We start from the raw sequence: 22,570 nt of genomic DNA on the forward strand, positions 1-22,570 counted from the left end.
GGGCCTCTCACTGTTGTGGCCTCTCCCGTTGTGGAGCACAGGCTCCGGACGTGCAGGCTCAGCAGGCATGGCTCACGGGCCCAGCCACTCCGCGGCATAGTGGGATCTTCCCGGACCAGGGCACGAATCCGTGTCCCCTGCATCGGCAGGCGGACTCCCAAACACTGCGCCACCAGGGAAGCCCTCAAGCTTGTTTTCAAATGACTTTAAATGGTTTCAAAAGTGAAACCTACCCTCAAAAGAAAAGGATTTGTCAATAGCGAGAAGATATACATTTTTACACTTTCTCAGTTTAGGCTGCTAATGAAGGCAATTATAAAGCACAAGATGAAAACATATATTAGGCAATAGCCTTAATCAAAATAAATATATGGCTTTACACGATGACTATTTTGGAGGAAACAGGGGCATACAAATTTTGGTAGATTTGTTAGGACATGTTATTGCTTTTTATTTCCTAGCTCATCGCTATGCCATGCATCAGCTTTTCACATATGCTTACTGAGCAGTTGTTAAGCAAAAGACACCAGGAGGGAACAAAAGCAAGGTAAGCCAAGCAAAGTGTCTCCTCTTAAGGAATTATACGTTTTGAGACTGACACAGACAAGTATAATTATCATACAGTGTGATAAATCTGATAAGAAAGACACAAACCACTGAGAGAACAAAAGTATAAAAACCAAAAATGTTCATGTGCTGCTTAAACATTTGCCTTCAAGTACTTACCAATCCAATTGGGAAATTAAGACGTGAGAGAACAGGCTAGAACAGTGGTTCTCAAAATTTAGATTTCAGGACCCCTTCACATTTCTAAAAATTAGTAGCCCCCCGGTAAGTTTTGTTAATGTAAGTTACATATATATGTAGATATTTACTACTTTAGAAATTAAAACTGAGTATTAAATTTAATAATCACATGTATATGATGTTTACTGCCTATAAAATTAATTATATCTATTCATAATTATATATAACAAACAGCATATAATATATTCATTTACATTATATACTATAATAGATTTGTACATAAAATGTATAGCCCATAATACTATATAGAGATTTATATGTAAAATATATAGTAGTATAAATATATAATATTAAATACATACTACTATATTTTTTACATATAAATCTCTACATAGTATGTATATTTTATATATACTATATATAGACATGGATATGAAATCTATAATATGTAATACTATATATATAATATTATGTATTATAAATGTAAATGATAGAAGATCAACTCAGGAAAGTTCCTCATTCCCTAGCCCATTCAAAATCCTGGCAGCCCCAGGCTAACCTGAGACTTGTAAGGGTGCCTGAACGTTGGGAAAACAGCTGAGTTGTTAGTGCAAAAGAGCGGAAGGCGAGACAGCAGCTTTGGAGCCAGCACACTCATTTCCTCCTCCGTAACACTCCCCACTGCTCCCTCGCCCCAGGAATATAGTGAAGATTGAGTTAGACAATGTGCGTACAGTTCCTGGGATTGGACAGAGCACACAGTAGCCTCTTATTTAAGGTTTATTTCCATTACATCCTTGTACCATGGGAGCCTCCTGTCTTGGGGTGACCCTGAGACAGTTGATACTCTCCTTCATTTGGAGGAGTGGGTAAGAGTAAACCAAGTCCAACAAGCTGGTTCACTCTTTCCAATTATGTATGCTTCCCCTGGCAGCTTCTGAAAGGTCACCAGACCTAGGAAGTAACCCAAGGAAGACCTCAAGAAGAGATTCTAATAAGAAGAGAAGGAGCTTGCCCATTACAGAATGGAGATGTGTGTGTGTATGTGTACTGGTGAGTGAGAGGAGAGAGCATAATCAAGGACCAACACTGTCGCTCAGAATCTACCCCTTGCACTGCTGTTCTTGGAGCTCACTCCTTGACCAAAACTCAAAAGGAAAAGATTATGATGACATTCACATAGTCACCTCCTCCCAGCATTCTGCATCCTAAGTGTGTGCATACTTCCAACAGCAGACAGACACAGCTGTCAGGGAGAACCGTGTGTTGTCAATACAGAAGAGGGACCAAGGTATCCCATCACCCTGCATTTTTTACTACTGAACTCACCTAAACCTTCTTAAGTTAAACAGAATTTCCGGTTGGGACCAAATTCTTACAGTGTTAGCTTACCTAAGAATTTGTAGCTATGCTTCAGTTAATACATAGATTTCTTATACTTTTCATGGTTAATGATAGTAGCACTTATATTTTCCTCTTAATTTTATAAAATAGTCCAGGAAAAATACAGATGTGGCATAGTATATTTATCAAAAGGACTGGCTCAGAAGCTGGAATGCCTGAGTTCAAACTCAACTTTGCCGTTAGATAATTTATTACCTTCTCTATGCCTCAGTTTTCTCAACTATAAAGTGGCAATAGTTGTACTTGTTTTACAGGTTGCTATGAGAATTAATGAGTTAATGTTTATATAGTTCTAAGAATAGTACCTGCCATGTTGTAAGTACCAATTTTTATATACATATTTTTAAAATTATTTTAAAAATTATACATACATTCTTATAAACACAACACCATTCTGTAATTGTTGGTTTAAGAGTGTCAGTAATACTAATAAAGATAACAGTTAACTGAACACTTTCTATGCACCAGGCATTATATGTACTCTTTTCATTCTGTCTTCACCACCATCCTATGACTACCATCACAAGCATTAGTACCTCACCAATAAGGAAATGGAGATTGAGAATTCAGATTTCTCCTAGGAGAGCCCTGCAGACTGATTACAATTCATGTACCCTGAACACACACACACATACACACACACACACACACACACACACACACACAACTGAACTAAAGTCAAAGACCTTTGTTTTTCTATTATAAAGTGCATAAAATTAAAATACTCCCATAACTATTAATTACTTACTAGTCTGTTTAATGAGTTGTAGGCAGAAAGCGTTTTCACCCCTGCAAACAATTCTGCATGAATATCATACCCTTCCAGCAGAATCAAAGGTGTTTACAACACATCTTGCTGTCTGTTCTGATGGACACTAGATGGCGATCCCAACCAACCAAAGCTCATTTTGGCGGCTGGCATGTTACAGTCTCTCCAGGCCCTTATGTAATTTTTAACCTTTAGTTATAACTTAACACTTTTCTGTTTCTTTTGGTGAACAGAAATTTTTATTCCCGTTTGACAGATGGTGATCCTGACACCACTGTGAAGCCCTGAGACTTCAGCAAGGTCAAGGGAGGAACAAATTAAGTGGCTTGGACTGACAGTTGTCTAAGTAGTCCAGAAATATCATGCTGGATAATTATTTCATTCCACAAAAAATTAATTTGCACCTTCGATAATCCCCTCTGCGTTTAGGGAATAAGGAAGTAAATAAGACAGGATCTACCTTTATGGTGGAATTTGGAGGATGGGGACCTAGAAAAAGATATGGAATAATGGCTGTGGAAAAGGTCGGAGTGGACATGAAAAGGAGGAAACAGTCGACTTTCCCCAGGCGTGGAGGTCAGCCATAGTCTTACAAAGGCAACTTTTAAAATACTAAATTACTTTTCTTTCCTTTCTTAAAGTAAAAATGACCACAGTGAGGAGGAAGATGACGGAAGAAAACACTATTGTGCGAAGATAACAACACTGGTACTATCTTGGTTAAGGTAGATCAATTATGACGATGGTGATAGTAATAGCAAATTTATTACACACTATGTGCTAATAAGGATAAAAAGATTTAAAGGGTTTGTGACTTTGCAATGTGTCTAAGATCAACCCAGCACCTTCATTGTAACACACACGCTCCAAACAAAGCCCCAAGAAGTAGACTGCACTGAAGTGTAGGTTGTGTAAAATTCCAGTTAACAATTTAATAAATGGGTTTGTTTTGGCTTCAACCCTTCACTGCCCAAAGGCATTTACAATGTAGGATGTCGTTGGCACCAATAGGCACTAGATGGCACTCCAAATTAACACTGTCCTTGGTGGACAGCTGATGCTCCTTGTGGCCGGGCTGTCATCAATCATTAACTCTGGGTTAACATGTTACCCAGATTTCAAAACTCATTCATATATAGTCTTTTGATGGACAGAAATGATAATTACCTACAGTTGACAGTGACAGTATTGAGAAGCCGTGAGACTGGAGTAAAGGCCCAGAGCAGTCAAGTACCAAGCTGGCTACCGGGACGTTTGGAGTCAATAATCTTTATAAAGAGAAATAAATTGTCAAATGGACAAGAAACCCATGGTTGATTCATTCACCTCCTCAAGCAATTCATAAGGAGGAGAAGCACAGATAACTACCCTCGAAGTGCATACAGTTTAGAGTAAGGGGGAAAGGCATGGAAAGAGAATGGACAGAAATGTTTTACATCTGGCAGTATAGTGCGGAGTAGAGACTAAAGGAGGATATGGCCAATTTTACCAAATCACGGGGGTAGAAAGAGTCTTGTGCAGAAGCCACTTCAACTGTGTCTTAAATGTGAGTAGCAAATTAGGCATAAGAACCCCAAAGACCTAAAGAGACAGCATATGTTTTATCTTTTTAAATTATTATTATTTTGATAGTGAGATAACCACAATACAGGCAATCTGTAAGAGGATACTGACCTATCACCTGGTAGGGAGCAGCATCCTCAGATAAAAAATGTCATTGATAATATTAGTATGATATTAGAATATGTACTACTAATAAACATGGTTTAGCCTTGTTTATTTGCCAGGCACTTGTTGAGGGCTTCATTTATCAATTTTTATTCTTTTTCACTTAATTCTAAAAATCATTTTATGAAGTAGCTGTTATTATCACCTCTTTACAAATGAGAAAGTTGAGACGGAGAGTTTCAGTGGCTTTGCAGTATAACTTTCCCTTGAAGATTGATTATAATTCATGTGCCTTTAAAGCACACATATATACTCATCAGAAATGAGATACAATAGGGTAGTTTACAAAAACTCTGATTATACTAAAGTGAGCGAGAGTAGACTTTGTTGTTCTTCTCATCGGTAATGAAAAATATATATATGACAGTTTTCATTAGAAGATATTAAATATCGAGGACGTTTTCTCCCTTAAAATTTCTAAGGCTCTTGGAAGAGCTGAAAGATAACAATTGACAAAAATAGTCATCGCAATGGTCCCAAACTCTTCCCAAATGAAAGACATTTATACCATGGTCTCTCGTTAGTTCTGATGGCACTCTAAACAAAAACGTACAACATACAGTTTATTCCTAATCTGCCAGTCTGTAATTATTACCTTCTAGGGGTGTCCATATCTGTTAACAGCTGCAAGAGGTCATTCACATAGAGTATCATTTGGTGATCAGAAATTATTATCCCCATTTCACAGATGAGCAAACTGAGGTTCAGAGAAACTGGAGTAAGGCCATAGTACCGTTAAATCTTTCCCTTTTTGTAGCTCTTTGGAGCTCTCCTCTGCTTGCTAGATGGTATGCTGCCTGGCTCGTGAATCATTCAATAAAGCCAATTCAATCTTTAAAATTTACTTTGCTGAATTATGTTTTTTAGCAGCAGCTTAGTGACTGGGTAAGGGGAGAAGAAGGGAGGATGGTGGAATTTGGAGATGATGACTAAACGGTACTAAAATGTTTCATTGTGGAGGGGATGACAAATGTTCTAAAATTGATTGTGGTATGGTTGCTCACCTTTATGAATATACTAAAGCCGTGGAATTTTATACTTTAAATGGGTGAATTGTATGTACGTGAATTATATCTCCATAAAGCTGTTACCAATAAAAAAAAAGTAATTGTACAATCAACCCCCATGTGCTCATCAGCAATAGTCAACATTTTCCCCACCCGATTTCATATCCCCACACAATTAAGAGGCCTTAATTTCCAACTCTGATTTTTTCTGAGATGGCCAAAATTTGCATACATGCTTTAAAAGGTATCACTTATTATATTTATTAGGCACTTAAAGGTTTCAGGAAAATCAGATACTAATATCCTTTTGAAATTTCTCAGACAGTAGTTCTCAAACTTTGTTGTGTGTGTTGGGAGGAAGAGGGGTATTTAAAATCTCGTTGCTCTGGTGGCACCATACAGCAATTAAATCAGAGTGTCTGGGGGCTATAGCAGGGCATCAATAGGTTTAACGATTCTCCGGGTGATTCCAATGTGCAGTAGTTTGTGAAATATAATTTAACTACATAAATTGTGAAAGATGTTTCGGTACATAGGATCTAATCTGTTAATCTTATGATTTAACTAGTTCTGATCAAAGAATAAAATAAAATTTTTATGCAAAATCATCAGGATTGGAAAGTTGAACTTAAAAATTTTTTTAATGTATAATTAAATTTTCAAGTTATTCAATATTTAAATATTTAGATCAGAAAATCGTTAAATATACTTTCCGCAGTCAGCAACATTCTCTCTGGGTTTAAAAACCAGAAGGACAGCTGGGTCACCGAGTGTTTCCCAAGCAGGTACTCTGGATTGCAGGAGAGTTCAAGTGCAGGAGACCCATTTCTTTTCGCCAGTGGCCCCGGAAAAGGATCCCACTGGCCAGGAAGTTTCATCTGGGATCCCCGGAGCCTCGGCAATGGCTCCAGGGTGACTTCTTGGGCCACCCCCGTTTCCCCGCCCTACCCAAGCGGCTGAAAAGCGCCAGGACGGACGGTCGGAGCCGGCGAAATGGGCCCGCGAGCCCGGCCGGCGCTTCTCCTCCTGATTCTCCTGCGGACGGTGGCCACGCAGGGGCGACCGCCGCGTGAGTCCGGGGGCTGCAGGCCAGAGAGTGGAGCGGGGGGTGGGGGGAGGAAAAATCGAAACTAGCTTTTCTTAGCGATTGGGAGTTCGCTAAGCTCGGAACGACTGCTCAGCCCTGTGCGCGGTCCCCTCCCCCAACTTTCCCCGGAGGGGACGTGGGTCACTGGGGTGCAAATGGGGTTACGGGGCCTCTCGCCCCAAGACCTCCACGCCCACCCCCGGCCCGCTCGCTGTCCCTGCTGCTATGGAGTTACACTTGGAACCACCCACTCCCTCCTCCGAGCGTGACGTTTCTAGATATAAACCTTTTCTCCTCGAGGCCAAGCTCGGATTAGGGGTCCTTTGACTCGGATCTCGGTATTCTTGTTTCTGCTGGTGGTTGTGTCGTTTTACCCCCGATCATCCCCAAACAGGAAGTTCTTTTCACTAAGGGCGACCTCGGCCGGAGCGCCCTCTCGGTGTTTCCTTACCTGGGCGCTCTAAGGTTTGGGAGACTTTGGGACGAGCGAACGCACGGCGGACCCAGCCGAGTTTCCATTTCAGAACCACTGGCGCTGTGGGTGGGAAGTTCTTGGCAGAGGTCGGCCTAGGGACTGACTCTTGGTGATTGTTCTTTTGCCTGGAAAAATAACATATCTGCTGTTTTTGAACTTTTAAACTGAATCGCACAGTTCTCCTTTTCAGCCCGGGGTTGTTGATTTGCAGTGTTAATAGTATTGTATAATTAACCGGCCTTTACTGAAGGATGCCAACGGGATGGTAATTAACATGTAAGTAATGACCTCAGTTTTAAATCGCCTTCAGATCTGTGATCCTGTTTGACTCTACTATGCATTTGGGAGGTAGGAGCTCTTCTTATGTTGATTTTACTAGTGGTTAACGACCTCAGGTTAAATCCTTTCCCCAGGTTACAAAGAATTCAGGCAATCTGGTTTTCTGACACTAAATGAGGTACCATTGGTTCTAATCTTAGCTGACAGTGTTCGCCCTTACAGTCGTCTGGCACAGCTCTGGACGCTTCATACTTTGTCATGTAGCCTCAGAACCACACTTGGAGGGTAGGTAGTATGTATATCCACACTTTATAGATGACAAGAATGAGATAAGACTTGCTCACAGGTGGTGACTTTGTTCATTGTTACTCAGGGCTTTGGAGGCAGAGCCCGTGTCTCCGCTTCATAGCTGTGATTCTTAAAAGTCACACTGCGTTAGAGGTTGAGTCATAAAATTTGTTGGACACAAGTCTTCACTGTTCACAAGTATAGAAGGAACACCACCCATGTGTTACGCTGTTCTAGACCCAGGAGAGAGCAGGGAGCCTAGTCCTCTGGTGCTTTGCATTCAAGTAGACGGGGATGACAATACACAAAAGGATAGAGAGCATCAGGTAATAGGTGCCCTGATGGCGTGTGAAGCACAGAGATCAGGGCAGGCCACTCTCCCTGGCTGGGTTTGAACAGAGACCTGAAGGAAATAGAGGTGATGCTGCCTGGGAGTAGCGCTTCCCGGACAGGCTGTGGAGACCTGGCAAGGATTTGCAACCTCAGCACTACTGACATTTTTTTTGTTGTTGTGGCGACTGTCGTGTGCATTGTAGGATGTTTAGCAGCATCTCTGTCCTTTACTCACTGGATGTTAGTACACTCCCCAGTTGTGACAACAGAAAATGTGCCCAGACATTGCCAAATGTCCCTTAAGAGACGAAATGTCCTGGGTGAAGAAAGAGCAAGGGCACCACTGCAGCAGGAGCGCAGGGGCCGGAGGCCTAGAATAGGCAATGGGCTCAGCAGAGGAGCCGCGGGCCAGTCTCCTGGGGCCTCACAGGCTACAGTGTGGATTCCAGCCCAGCAGTGATGTGATCATGCACAGCTGTTGAAAAGATTGCTCCAGCTCCTCTGTGGAAAGCATAGTGAAGGGGGCAACGATAAAAACAGGGCAAGCAGACAGGCAGGAGTTGATGGACTGGGCCGGTGGGAGCAGAAGTGGTGGCGAGAAACGGTTGTATTCTGGATCTATTTTGAAGGAAGTTGCTGAGGGATCTATGAAGGGTCACATGACAGACAAAGTCAAAGGTGCCTCTGTTATTATTTTATTTCATTTTTATTTTATCGGCCTGAGCAACAGGGGGATAAGTGATGCCATTTCTGAGATGGTGAAGGCGGAAGAAAGAGCAGTTTGGGGGAAACCAGGAGCCTGGTTTTGGACTTGATCAAGTTTGAGATTCCAGTGAGTCATCCAACTGGTGGTATCATGTAGGCAGTTGGAGTGTATGTAAGAGTCTATAGTTCACGGCCAGAGACAAAAATCTAGAAGTCAGCATTTAGTCACCCAACAAGTGTGTATTAAGCACGTACTACATGCCAGACACTGTTCTAGACATTGCGGATACATCCCTGAACTCCCTCATTCTAGAATTGAGGGGAGGTGTAAGGAAGCTCTCACCTGCCCAGAAGTCTGTCCTCTTGGGCTTACTGCTGTTTTTTCTATATTTGCATTTGATTTGGAACAGTTTTGCTGCTGAAAAGCTGCCCTGAGCTGTTTATCAGCACATCTTCCAGCATTTGACAGCAAACATTTTCAGGCAGACCTCAGAGATATTGTGGGTTCGGTTTCAGACCACCACAATAAAGGGAATGTCACAGTAAAGCTACTCACATGAAGTTTTTGGTTTCCCAGTACATGTTCAAATTATGTTTACTACACTGTATTCTATTAAGTGTGCAATAGCATCGTCTTAAAAAAACAACATACATACCTTAATTTAAAAGTACTTTATTGCTGAGAAACGTTAACCATGTGAGCCTTCAGAGAGGCAAAATCTTTTTATAATAGTAACATCAAAGATCACTGATCACAGATCACCATAACAAATATAATAATAATGAAAAAGCTGGAAATCTTGCGAGAATTACCAAAATGTGACACAGAGACATGAAGTGAGCCAAGGCTGTTGGAAAAGTGGTGCTGATAGACTTGCTTGACGCGGGGTTGCCACAAACCTTCAATTTGTAAAAAACACATTAGCTGCAAAGTTCAGTAAAACGAAGTCTGTCTGTACACTGTAAAGCATTTAGAGATGGAAGTAGTGAAAAAAAAACAATAATTCCTCTGGACTTGGATCTAATTGGCTCTGAGCACTAACTCTCGAGCTCAACTGCCCTAGCTAGACACACCTTGGGGTTTTCTAGAGTCTGTTGGATCCAAGGGAGGCTGCTGTAATTGTGACTACTGGGGCAGAGGCTGGGGCCTGCAATGGGGTGGCAGGCACACGTGGCAGAGGGGCACAAGGGGAGAGCAGACGGGAGGGGCATGCGGAGGGAAAGCAGGCACCGCATGTCACTTTCACGGGGTGGGACCAGACACAGCTGGCACCAGTTGATTCAGAAGGCCTGCCTCCCAGTTCCCTAGGCAGCTCACAGAGAAGGCCTGTCGCCCTCTCCCCAGGGTCACACTCCCTGCGCTTCCTCTTCATGGGTGCCTCCGAGCCAGACCTTGGGCTGCCCCTGTTTGAGGCCTTGGGCTACGTGGACGACCAGCTGTTCGTGTCCTACGATCACGAGAGTCGCCGTGCAGAGCCTCGTGCCCCGTGGCTCTGGGGCAGGGCCACCAGCCAGCTGTGGCTGCAGCTGAGCCAGAACCTGAAAGGCTGGGATCACATGTTCACCGTGGATTTCTGGACCATCATGGACAACCACAACCAGAGCAAGGGTACGTGGCGAGCACGCCTCGCCTTCCCGTGGTGGGCGGAGTGTGTCCCTGCCTCAGGGATGCATCTTGAGGGAGAGAACTGGCTATTTGAGATCCGGGGGCAGGGAAGAGGGCAGGAGTTTGATTCCTGAGGTCACTGTGTCCCTGTAATGGCGAAAACAGGGGCCTGCTCCTTTGGTTTCAGTAACGAAGCTGGGAGTGCTGCCAGAGTCCCACACCCTGCAGGTGATCCTGGGCTGTGAAGTGCAAGAGGACAACAGGACCAGAGGGTTCTGGAAGTACGGGTACGATGGGCAGGACCATCTTGAATTCCGTCCTGAGACGCTGGATTGGAGAGCAGCAGAGCCCAGGGCTCGGACCACCAAGCTGGAGTGGGAAGTGAACAAGATTCGGGCCAAGCAGAACAGGGCCTACCTCGAGAGGGGCTGCCCTGAGCAGCTGCAGCACTTGCTGGAGCTGGGGAGAGGGGCCCTGGACCGGCAAGGTATGGCGGGAGCACCCTCTGCCCCTCTCCTGACGGACGGACGGGAGGGGGATGCAGGGCATGGGATCCCTGGCTGGGTTTTCAGAGATGGTCAAGGTTGTGTAACTCTCTGCGAAGGTAACGAGGTCTGAGTTTTCCACCCTGAGGTCTCCAGCTCTGAGGTCTCCACCTTACAATTGAGATGTATCATCCAGCCATGAGTCATGGTTTTCATTTTTTTTCATGCATGTAGCTAAAGAGGAAGTAACTGATTTTTTGCTTGATTTAACCAAGAACGCTATGTATATTTATAACTTTAAGGACTTTAGAGATGCCAGTTATCACATGAATACCAAGGCAAGAAATGAATACCAAGGAGGCAACCGGTCAGAGTAGCAGAATCTTGGAGGGTAAAGGTTACGTTCACAGAACATGGTAGTAGTCACATAGGCTGCCTATCTTACAAGGCCCCTTCTTACAAAAATAATTATTGGGTTGAACCAGGTGAAATTACCAGTAGTACATATTCAATCACTTTTGAGCCTCATAGGGGCAATTTCATCTGATTCAACTTAATATCTTAACAAAGAACATAAGACGTGGGCAACAGGTATGCATATTTACATGTGGGACCGGAGAACAGGCTGATACGACTGTGCCTATTCTCCATGTGACACCACATCAGAACCCAATCTTGGAACATGTGTTAGGGCACAAAATGGTGTGTCTCTCCTACAACTTGCTCTGTCTGCACAGGGAAACTCCTTCCCCCAACCCATAGAGAAAGTGAAGTGAAAGTTCTGGTCTTCCTGGCATGGGTAGGAATCCCCCCCTCCAGATCCTCCCTCATTCCTGTTCAGCGCTTCCTTTGGTGAAAGTGACTCATCACGTGGCCTCTGCAGTGACCACTCTACGGTGTCAGGCTCTGAACTTCTACCCCCAGGACATCACCATGAGGTGGTTGAAGGACAGGCAGCCACTGGATGCCAAAGACGTTGAGCCTGAGGATGTGCTGCCCAACGGGGATGGAACCTACCAGGGCTGGGTGGCTTTGGCTGTGCTCCCTGGGGAAGAGCAGAGATACAGCTGCCAGGTGCAGCATCCAGGCCTGGATCAGCCACTCACTGCCACCTGGGGTATGGATGAGAGCCAGGGGCTGAGAAAACCTGGTGTTGGTGGGATGGGAGTGGTCAACAGGGCAGTGAGGGGAGGGTTGGCTCTGGGATGGGGCAGTGATCATGGGCTTTCACTTGCTTTTGCTATTTTAGAGCCCTCACTGTCTGGCACCCTGGTCACTGGAATCATCAGTGGAATCGCTGTCTGTATCATCCTCTTCCTTACTGGAATTTTGTTCAGAATCTTGAGGAGAAGGCAGGCTTCCAGTGAGTAGGAAGAAGGGGGAAGCCTCTCAGCATCTCTGCCCCCAGGACAAACTAACGCTCCTGCAGGAAGTGGGGCAGGGGGAGGGCAAAGGGGAGTTGGCATCCACGAGAAGCCTTCTCATCTGTCTTTCTCTGGGAGCCCTGGCATCTCCCTGGGAGCAGGAATTAATGATTTCCCTCAGAATGAAAGTTCCTAATTCAACAGACATCTTTTGAACGCCTATTATTTTGCAAGGTGCTGTTTTAGGTAGTGCAGGTGCTTTGAGGTTAAGTCACCTTTGCTATCTCAGAACGCAGGTCTAGTAAGGAATGAAATCCATGACAGGTAAATGCAGTTAAAGACCCCCAAAGATCCTAAGGCAGATATGAAGCAAATGCTCTGGAGTGTCAAGGGAAGGGATGACCACGTTCATCTGGGGATCAAGAAAGGCTTCTGGATCTTGAAGAAGTAGGATTTCTTTAGGTGAGGTTGAGGACTAGGGGAAGTCAATAGATGTAGCAACTGTGCAAGTGGGAGACTGTGAGGCATGCTGGGAGGTGAGAAATTATTATCAATTTGACCCTTGACTTTACGTACTTTTCAGTCTGCATTTCTACTCCCTGAACATTGGTGGTGCAGGGGAAAGAGGGGCAGACAGAAGCCAACTCCTGTAGAGCCCTGGGGGCCTTTGGGATGTTATGTTATGAGCCCTGGAGGGGCAGCGATCAACGCAGGGACTTAAATAAGCAAGGAGGAACCCAGTCTCCTCCATATGGAGAGTGAGTTGTTAGGAGGTGAGATGGGAGACAAGGAGACCTGTTAGGAAGCTATTCAGCAATTCCAGATGAGAGATAATGGTGCCTGAAATCCAGGAGGTCCTTGGGAAGGGGGTGGTAAGAGTTGACCTGTGTGGCCGGGGAGGGGAGGAGGCAAGAGAATCGTAGGTCTGTGATGCCTCTTTCCTGGATCTTGTCTTTACAGGAGGAGCCACAGGGGACTATGTCTTAGCCGAATGTGAATGAAGTGCAGCCTGCAGACTCCTTGTGGGGAAAGAGAGGGTGCACTTGAGGCATTGTTTCCGGACAGCTGGACCCAAGAAATAGGAACTGTCTCAGGAACTCTCTGCTCTTAGCCTTCCCCATTCACTGTCAAAAAGCTCCCCATCTAGGTTTCTGAGTTCCTCCTTCTTAAAGGGCCCCAGTTGTGACCTCTCCCCGAGAACTGGCTGTCCTGAATCCCAAGCTGCATCTAGAGCCTGCCTCCATTTCCTGCATCACCTCAGACTCCATACACCTACGTCATCTCATCTCCTAATGGTGGAATGAGTCTCCTTAAATTTGGGGGGACTTGTGATTCCTTTAAACATCTGAGAATAGCTTTGAACCTTCTCCTCGGGACATACCCTCTAATACCCCTACCAGCATTTGACACACACACATCCAGGCATTTCCTGGACCCACTCAAGTTTCCTTTTAACCCTCTCTCTGTTATACAAGAACTCACCTGTTTCCAAGCCCCGTTGTCTCTTCCATCAGAGGGAGACCTGGACCGTTGTACAGCGTAAAGGTTGTGCACTGCACAACCCGAGGAGGCACCTTTCCCAGAAGAGGCGTCATGGATGTTTGTGCGTTTTATGATAGTCTTCCCGAAGATGGGTGGGAAGTGTCTTGAGGAGGGAATGTCTTTTTCTAATTTGCACAAAGGTGCCATGTGGGTGTCCTTAGGTTAATGATACCCGCACTTACAATGCCAGACTTGAAGTAGCTCGGGATTTGATCTCTGCTCACACCCTCTCCTTGTTCTGACAATGAAAATGATAATTAAGACGATGATGATAATGAAAAGGTGGCTGACATTTATAAAGCTCTTCCTTGGTGCCAGACTTACTTCTGAGTGCCTACTTACATACATTATCTCAATAGTTCTTTGATGTAAGTACTATTATCCTCTTTTTTTTTTTTTTTTTTTAAGCTGAAGAAAGTGAAATATAAAACAGAGTCTCACAGCTTGCCAGGGACAGAGACAGGTCTCAAACTCATTCAGTCTGGCTCTTTTATTTTTTGCGGTACTCGGGCCTCTCACTGTTGTGACCTCTCCCGTCGCGGAGCACAGGCTCCAGACGCGGAGGCTCAGCGACCATGGCTCACGGGCCCAGCCGCTCCGCGGAATGTGGGATCTTCCCGGACCAGGGCACGAACCCGTGTCCACTGCATCGGCAGGCGGACTCGCAACGACTGCGCCACCAGGGTAAGCCCCAATTTGGTTATTTGATCCAGCTCTTTGGCGCTGCATTCAGAGGGTTAGATGCCTGGAGTAAATGGGGAAGGAAGGAGATGGCTGTGGAAATCGCTCTTCTCTTGTCTCATTGTCTGTATTCTCAGTGAGTTCGACCCAAATGAAGGTTAAAAACAGCAGAAAACAATATCAGCCATGTTTCCTTTCAAAGTCCCTGAGGGAAGAACCCTGGAATGTGAACCCTGTTGCCACCACTGGCAAGCTCTATCTGGCATCACTCATGGGATTGTGATAGGGGGTGTCAGTTAGTTACTGTGTTGGACCTCACAGTGTCCTGCTCCAATCAGGACCACCAGGGTGGAGGCATTTCCCTCCAAAAACTGGAGCAACTTCTCTCATATTAAAGATGGAAAACTAGAAGCAACGGAGTGGCCTTGGTCAGCACCAAGATGCTGACCCCAGCATCTTCCTGGGGTCCTTGAGAGTCTGGTTCTCATCCCCAGCCGTGCACATTCAAAAAAAATTAATATAAGCAGGTCACTCAGGAATTAGTCGATTCTGGGAAAATAATTCGTCTGACCATATTCAAAAGAGTACTAATATATACACGCAGAAAACTTGTGTTTACTTTGTGCTGCCACGTGTATTTGGCAGCATAACTGTGAACAAGGCTTTCTGGCTTGGAGGGCAGCTGCCTCAGACCAAATACAGCTCAAAAGTTTGTTTGGTAGATATTGAACTTGGGCAAAGAGATCTCAACTATTTTTTTAAACTTTTCTTTTTTTGCAGTTCCCAAAGTTAAGTGGATAAAAGTATATAGGATTTGTGCTTACTACAGAAAAGTTGAAAATGAATTAAACTGAAACTATTATTCCATTAGCCAGTAATAAAGCCTATTAAAATTTTGCATATTTCCTCTCACTATTATTGTTATATTAAAATATATAAAATTAGTAGATACATATATTTTAATAAATGCATAATTCATTGTGTTGTGTAGTGCATGGTTTTCCTGATGTATTTGTCCATCTTATGTATATACTTAATCGACTTAATCATTATGTTATTTTGGGGACATTTATACTGCTTCTAATTTTTTAATGTTTTGTTTCATGAAATATATTCATTAAACCATGGTAACTGAATTAATTGTTTTTCTTCACACTAGACACATTACCATCTAAGCTGTAACACATTGGTCATTTTACCTCCAAACCATGGTGGAAGCACACTGATAAATTCTTTCTCCTTAAACATCATCCTATACTCAAAGCAGACTGCCAAAAAGCTTCCTGGCTGACACTGAGCTTCTTACCTTATTAAGGATATGTTACAATTAATTAGGCAACATTTGTCTTATATTGGTTTTGTTTCACACAGGCCAAAATTTCAAGAAACATTCTACTCTTCACAGTAATACACATTTATTAACAGTCAGCAACTGTGGCCTGCTAATTTTTTTTTAATAACCGTAGTTATAAATCTCCATTTTCTTTCAGTGTTTCTTAGCTTAATTTTTCTAGCCTTGTTCATCAATTCTTAAGGTCAACTACATTTAAAAAGTCAGATTTAAAAATCTGTACGTTTAAAAAATCTGTATCTTATTTTGCCCCTGGCAAAAACCACTTACAAGGGTGGTAGTAAGGAGAAGCGCGCCATCTGGTGGCCAAAAATGTCACAGTGGTCTTTCGACTATGGGGTGGAGGGAGGGGGTTCCTCAGGGGAAAAGAATAAACAAGGGGTGGGGCGCTGGGGATCACTTTTGGAGAAAAGCCCCTGAAAATTTGAGAGAGCAAAGCTGAAACTATTCACCAGCTATTTGAATCTCTGGAATCACAGGGCACTGTTGAGCTACCTGAACTGGGAACAGAACAGAAGGAAAACGAACAAACCTGCTGATCTTGGAGGCAACCTGCCAGCAGTTGGTTAAGGCTGCTGGGCGGTCCAGGCAAAACTTCGGCTTAAGTTATAATAATATAGTCTCAGAGTACCGTGTACTTGATACATTCTTCAGGTACACACACACACTTAAAAACAAAAGACCTTCTCTAAAATGCTGCAAGGTTCTTATAAGCTACACACTCTAATAATAACTAGAATTTTAAAATGCATGACTTTAACCATGGAAGATTTTCACGTGCATGGAGTGATATTTTTAATTTTGATTTCTTTCTGTGGACTTTGGGTCATCATATTTTCTTCTCCCTTTTTGAATCAGTGATTAACATGTAGAATATTAATACAATATTAAATCATTTCATGTGACAATTTGATTAAAAAGCCTGGGTTGCCTTGACATCCTGTGTGCATTAATTACTTGGCCTGGCATGCATGCTGGTATCTCACATATGCTGACTCTGAGTAATTCTCTAAGGTGTTTACTCATGTGTGAGAGATACATATGATGTGTTTTAAGCAGATGCTTCTGTAGCTTCTATTTCTTGGCTGAATGAATTTTCATTCTCAGAAAAGTCTTCTTAGGCTTAAATATTTTCTAAAACTAATTTTTTTCCAGCTAATAATTATCAAGTACTTACTAGATGCCAGGCCCTGTTCTAAATATTAATTTAATTCTTCGGAAGAATCCTGTGAGGTAGAAACTCTTATTATTCTGCTACCCTTATTTTGCTGTATGGAAACCAAGGCACAAAGAGGCTGGTTAACTTGCTGAAGGTTACACAGCAGGAAAATGATTGTATTGATTTTTTTTCCCAGCTAGCCTGGCTCATCTTCATAGCCACTACACAATCCCTGTCTCTGAATCAAGAAAACGTGTGGTTGGCATTGTTCCATCTTTTTAGGATACTCCTTTGAGTATCCATTCTGCTGCCTAGTGGCAGCACCTCTGATTATTTCCTGAGTGAGGAGAGAACCTGTTTTAACATTTCAGAATATACTCTATAATTTTTTCATAAATATTTGAAACATTTGGGAATTCTTTTTTCTGTTCACACACAAAATTCTAACTATCAAATTCACATTTTTATTAATTCTATTTATCATTCAGGGAGGTATTATGGGATGGGTAGCATTGAGGCACCTGTGAATCATTTTTCACCAGATTTGCATAGAAAGTATTGTAAATAAAGTAATTAAGTAAAAAAAATAAATAAATTCTGGCTTTTGACCCAAAGATTCTAAAATAGAATTTTGGAGCCTTAAGTGCATTTGTGTGTGGAGGGGGAGGTGAGGATAATACCAATATTTGTATAAACTTCAGTGAAGGTCTTGTCAGTTAACCTTGCCCTATGAGTTGATGAAATATCCTGGATCTTATTCTGTAAACAGAGTGACCACAATGGCATTTTCATAAGATAGCCAGCAAGCAACTTGGATACTGCCAAAGGAGTTTCACTATGTGTGCAAGAAAGCACCTGTTTTAAACATGGATGTAGTAGTTAATGATCTTTGCTTTGTGTACTTTTTTGTTCAGTTTTCACCATTAAAAAAAATGCAAAATCCTTTCTTTGGGCTTTGTGTGTGTGATTAAGGAAGTATTCAATGGAATTTTGAAAATCAAATTTAACTACAAACATGTTTATAAAACTTTTGAAGCAGATGTTTAAGAACGGATACTGTTAGAAATTCTCTTTCCAAATAACATTTTCTTTAGTAGGTCAAAATGTGTTACGAATATTTAGGGGAGAAAACCCACACAAGGACAGCAGGCCTAGAAAGTGCAAGTGCCAAAAACTTTTAGTAAAAGAGTTTGAACTAAAGAGAAAAAGCAGGGAGTTCCCTGGTGGTCTAGTGGTCAGGATTCGGCACTTCCACTGCTGTGGCCTGGGGTTCAATCCCTGGATGGGGAACTGAGATCCCGCAAGCTGCATGGCACAGCCAAAATTAAAAAATAAAATAAGGAGAAAAAGCAGGAACGTTTTCCTAGAAGGATAAGGAGAGGAAATGAGAAAAATATGGAGAGACACAGTATATGTATGTTATGGAACCAAAAACATGCCACTGGGAATGACAGTTTAATTCAGGAAAAATGAATAAGAAAATAGATCATACCAAAGTAAAGATTAGGTGGCTGAAAAAAAGAAATGCGTTAAAGGCTTAGATGGGAAGGAGATAAATCAGCCAGGGGTCAGAAGAGCTGTCTGCCCCAGACCAGGATTGGTGTCCCCAAATGCCCAGAGCTAACTACTGTCAGGTTATAAATCCCTGTCAGGCTAGGTGGGGCAAGATTGTACTTATGTATTTCTGCAACTATAATATTGCTCAAAAGTATTTCTACCCTGGGATTTCTTTTTCCCAACTGTACCCTGAAAAGTGTTGGTATATTCTGGTAGTTTTCAACCCTGGCTAAGTATCAGAATTGTCTTTTGAATACATATATATTCCATGGGATGATATATGTACATATATTCTCTCTCTCTCTCTCTCTCTCTCTCTATATATATATATATATATATATATATATATATATATATATATATTCCTCAACGTTGATATTCTGATTGAGTTAGTTTGTGGAGAGTGGTTCTGGGCATTTTATATTTTTAGAAGACTTTTGTTTAACATCACAGTTTTATTTGTGTGAATATTTCATGTGTCCATTTAGCCACAACTTGCTTGCAGGGTTTTTATTTGAAGAGCCTCACTCACATGAATGGGGCTCTGTGAAGCCAGGTTCACTCTGAGAATGAGAGTTCCAGGGTGACCCACCCATTCCCAAGCTACAGGACCAAGGAATACCTGAACTCTTCCTAGAGTGGAAGAATCCATTTTTAATATAAATCTATAATTGTATACCTCTTAAATATTTCTGTTTTGACATTCATGATTTTTGAGTCAATGTCATTGAGAAAAAATTAGAAAAGAAGAAATTAGGAGAAGGGAATAAGAAAAAAAGAACCATGTCGTGCACATTATTTTAAATTTATTTTCATGAATTAAAAAGTATGTTGAGATTTCATGTTTACCTGTGAACGCTGACCTTGCACTTTTCCTCTGTAATGAATGCCATTTCTTCCTAGCTAAGTCTCTACTTGTTTGTGGTGGGAAAGGGTAGTGAAAGTCAGGAGCCTAAAAACACTCACTTTGGGGCAGAAGAATATAACCATCTAATTATTTCAGAAGTGATACAAACCATATGTCATACAGAGCTTTCCTGCCCTCTCCTGGGTCTTTTGTCTCCACCTTTGGGTCTCTTCTCCCTTTTTACCTAAGTCTGAGGTTATTATATGAGGTCTCTCTCAGACCATAATCTCATTCTAAATCTCCCCAACAGACATTTATTTATTAACCAGGATGGGGGGGGAGGGGTGTCTTTTTTTTTTTAATTTAACTAGAGTGACTCTCACTGTGGAAATTTTTTAAAGTTGTCAGGAAGCCAGAGAAACTTTTTGATTTGAGAAATCCTTCTCTTCAAACCATATTCAGATCCAGTTCTGTTCTATTCGGCTTTTTTTTTTTAAAAAGAATGAAAACAAAAATGGGATTAACCTGTTCAAAACACCCATAATCTCATCATAGGCCTCCCAGGGGAGGGCCTTGTAGGCTTTGTAATGACCTTAATCAAGTATTAGCCCTATCTTACTATTAATCCTGGACTCTACAAAACAAACGTATGTTCTTGTCTCTAAAACTAGAGAAGGTTGAGAAAGGATTAATGAAAGAAGGAAAGGAGCTTTTAGGAACTGCAAGCCAATCAGGCGCAGAAGGCCAGGAAGAGGGTCCAGAGGTAACTGATTACCCAAGCCTAGTTTTAAATTTCTTCTCTCACACGCATTTGCAGAAAAAGGAGTCACCCAGTACATGTTTGAATTCAGGAAGAGAAGAAAAGGAAGAAGTTTTAATTTGCAGTCGTTTGTCTACCTTTTTGTCTTTCCAAACAACAGATCTTTTAGGACGGGAGCCTCTTCATGGCCAGGCTTATACTTCGCCCCATCAAAATTCGTCCTTTAAAATTGAAACATTAAAAGGACTGAAAGGGAAAGCCTCTTGACCTATAACTCTATCTTCCTTTACACATTATTTTTACCTTCCCCAAGGAACCATTAGCTAACTTATTAGTTACCAAGTTACCAAAAGGAAATGTGGTGTGAAGCTCTTTGCTCTGTGTCCTTGAGCTGAATATACTCAACTTGCAAACGCGCACAGAAGAAAAATAGTGCAAGAGAAACTAAAGCTTTTCAGCTGATTGAAGGCCACCTCACATTACTGCCCGCCAGACGAAGAGCGAGGTATTCCGACCAATCAAAACATTGAAATGTTAATAAGCCCCTCCTTGCCCCACCCCTTGATGAGCTAATTTGGGAAATCCACCAGGGCTCTCGTTTTCAATCAGGTCCGCAAGAATGCTATTTAAAGAGCCGTGCTAAGTTCAAAAAGTTACCGTGATAGCAGCCATGTCTGGTCGCGGAAAGGGTGGTAAAGGCCTTGGCAAAGGTGGCGCTAAGCGTCACCGCAAGGTCTTACGGGACAATATCCAGGGCATCACCAAACCAGCTATCCGTCGCCTGGCCCGCCGTGGTGGTGTCAAGCGTATTTCTGGGCTAATTTATGAGGAGACTCGCGGGGTGTTGAAAGTGTTTTTGGAGAACGTGATTCGGGACGCTGTTACCTACACCGAGCACGCCAAGCGGAAGACTGTCACTGCCATGGACGTGGTTTACGCACTCAAACGCCAGGGCCGCACCCTTTACGGCTTCGGTGGTTGATGACGGCATCGGCCGAGACAGACTTCGACATCTTCTAAAACAAAGGCCCTTTTCAGGGCCGCCCACAAACTCGCTGAAGGGCTGTTGGACGCTGCGGAGATGTGTGAAAGCCAAATGTCAGCTAATTTAACATGTGAAGTACGGTCGGAAGCTGCATTAACACTGTAGTTATGTAAATAAATATTTAAGGTTTTGTGTTTCACTAAGGTGTTAAAAAGCTTGGGTCTTTATGAAGAAAGTAGGCTTTCAGAAACTGAAACGCGAAGTGATATAAGATTGGACCCCTGAGAGAAATGTGCCCATTTTATGCATCTGGAATTATTCTGAGAACTGTCCCTAAGTGGACGGCTGGAGGCATCCATGGCACAAAAGTTCACAGTATCACCCACACAACACAGCTATGCAAATGAAGGCTCTTTGGGGACAAGCTTTCATTGGCTGGTTCTCAGTGTGGCGAAGAAACCACTGTTAAATTGCGGAGGGTGGTGTTACAAGGCTGTTTTCCTATTGGCCAAAACAAGGGGTTTCATACCGGTACCCGGAACTTAAGGGAAAACCTTCATTGGTTAACTTTAATCCGATGCAATCCAGGCGCTAATGGGCCCGAGGAACAAAGGCGCAGAGTGGCCGAGCCGCTTCTACACAGGTTGGAGTAGTGCTGGGAGAGGTCGGCTGGCTTCTGGGCGGGATGAAGCCAGTTGTTCCTCCTTTCTCTTTGCGATGATAGTCTGGGGTCAGACCACTGCTGGACACAGAGAAGTAGGTCACTGCCTTGTCCAGCAAGTGAAGAATTTTCCTGCACTATCCCAACTCCAACCTCAGAGGGAAACAATGGCCACCTTATCCAAGCAAAGCAGGGCTGTGGCTGATTCTGTACAAATTGAAACCATTGTATTTAGTCGTTTTCCATATAGGATACAATTAATTTTTTTTCTGTGGCCCGATTATACAAATGAATTCAGACAGGATATAGAACATGTTTGTATGTGTGACTGCATTAATTACGTAGTTTTGCAATGGGCTTTGTTCGAAGTCGCCCCCAATATCAAGGCCCAAAATAAGATTAACAGTATAAATTTATTTACGAGGATCTTTAAGAACGCTAAATTACAAACTAAGTGAAAACAAACTAAACTGTTTAAAGCGGAAAAGATGCTTTAACTCCGACCCTAAGCGTTTCCTAGTACACGCAGGTTTGTCATTTAAAGGTCACACCCTAATATTTGAGCCTCCAACATCTCCACAGTTTTAGAGTTAACGTTTTTCAGCCTGTGTAGCACAATCTGAACAAGCCTATCATTCTCTTCATAAATAGAGAACAATTATATTGACTATATTATCAAACCAAATTTTAATGTAACAGTATGTGCTTAATATATAAAGTAATCTGGTAACTACTTGCAAACTAATGAAG

At 42.7% G+C, this 22,570-nt stretch overlaps 2 protein-coding genes across 3 annotated transcripts in view; one reads left to right on the top strand and one right to left on the bottom strand.

Moving 5' to 3' along the window:
* The window catches only part of LOC103081210 (histone H3.1), a 114,437-nt gene that overhangs the window by 23,839 nt on the left and 68,028 nt on the right, over positions 1-22,570 (bottom strand). The window lies entirely within an intron of this gene.
* On the top strand, positions 6,586-13,305 carry HFE (homeostatic iron regulator). Of its 2 annotated transcripts, none has more exons than XM_007471231.1 (6): positions 6,586-6,724; positions 10,168-10,431; positions 10,616-10,915; positions 11,755-12,030; positions 12,163-12,276; positions 13,238-13,305. In XM_007471231.1, the coding sequence occupies exons 1-6, from the start codon at positions 6,649-6,651 to the stop codon at positions 13,276-13,278; spliced, it is 1,071 nt and encodes a 356-aa protein (XP_007471293.1). In that variant the 5' UTR covers positions 6,586-6,648; the 3' UTR covers positions 13,279-13,305. The 2 variants fall into 2 exon arrangements, with proteins under 2 accessions (XP_007471293.1, XP_007471294.1); XM_007471232.1 differs by having other exon boundaries at positions 6,649-6,724; positions 10,640-10,915; positions 13,238-13,278.

This window comes from Lipotes vexillifer, unplaced genomic scaffold (assembly GCF_000442215.2).
Source record: "Lipotes vexillifer unplaced genomic scaffold, Lipotes_vexillifer_v1.1 scaffold56, whole genome shotgun sequence".
Taxonomy (NCBI): Eukaryota; Metazoa; Chordata; class Mammalia; order Artiodactyla; family Lipotidae; genus Lipotes; species Lipotes vexillifer.

Excerpts from the sequence above, each read along its gene's own strand:
- HFE (XM_007471231.1), top strand. The coding sequence starts at position 6,649 with ATGGGCCCGCGAGCCCGGCCGGCGCTTCTCCTCCTGATTCTCCTGCGG. Across the intron at positions 6,725-10,167 it reads CACGCAGGGGCGACCGCCGC|GGTCACACTCCCTGCGCTTC; the intron begins GTGAGTCCGGGG and ends CCCTCTCCCCAG. Across the intron at positions 10,916-11,754 it reads AGGGGCCCTGGACCGGCAAG|CGCTTCCTTTGGTGAAAGTG; the intron begins GTATGGCGGGAG and ends ATTCCTGTTCAG.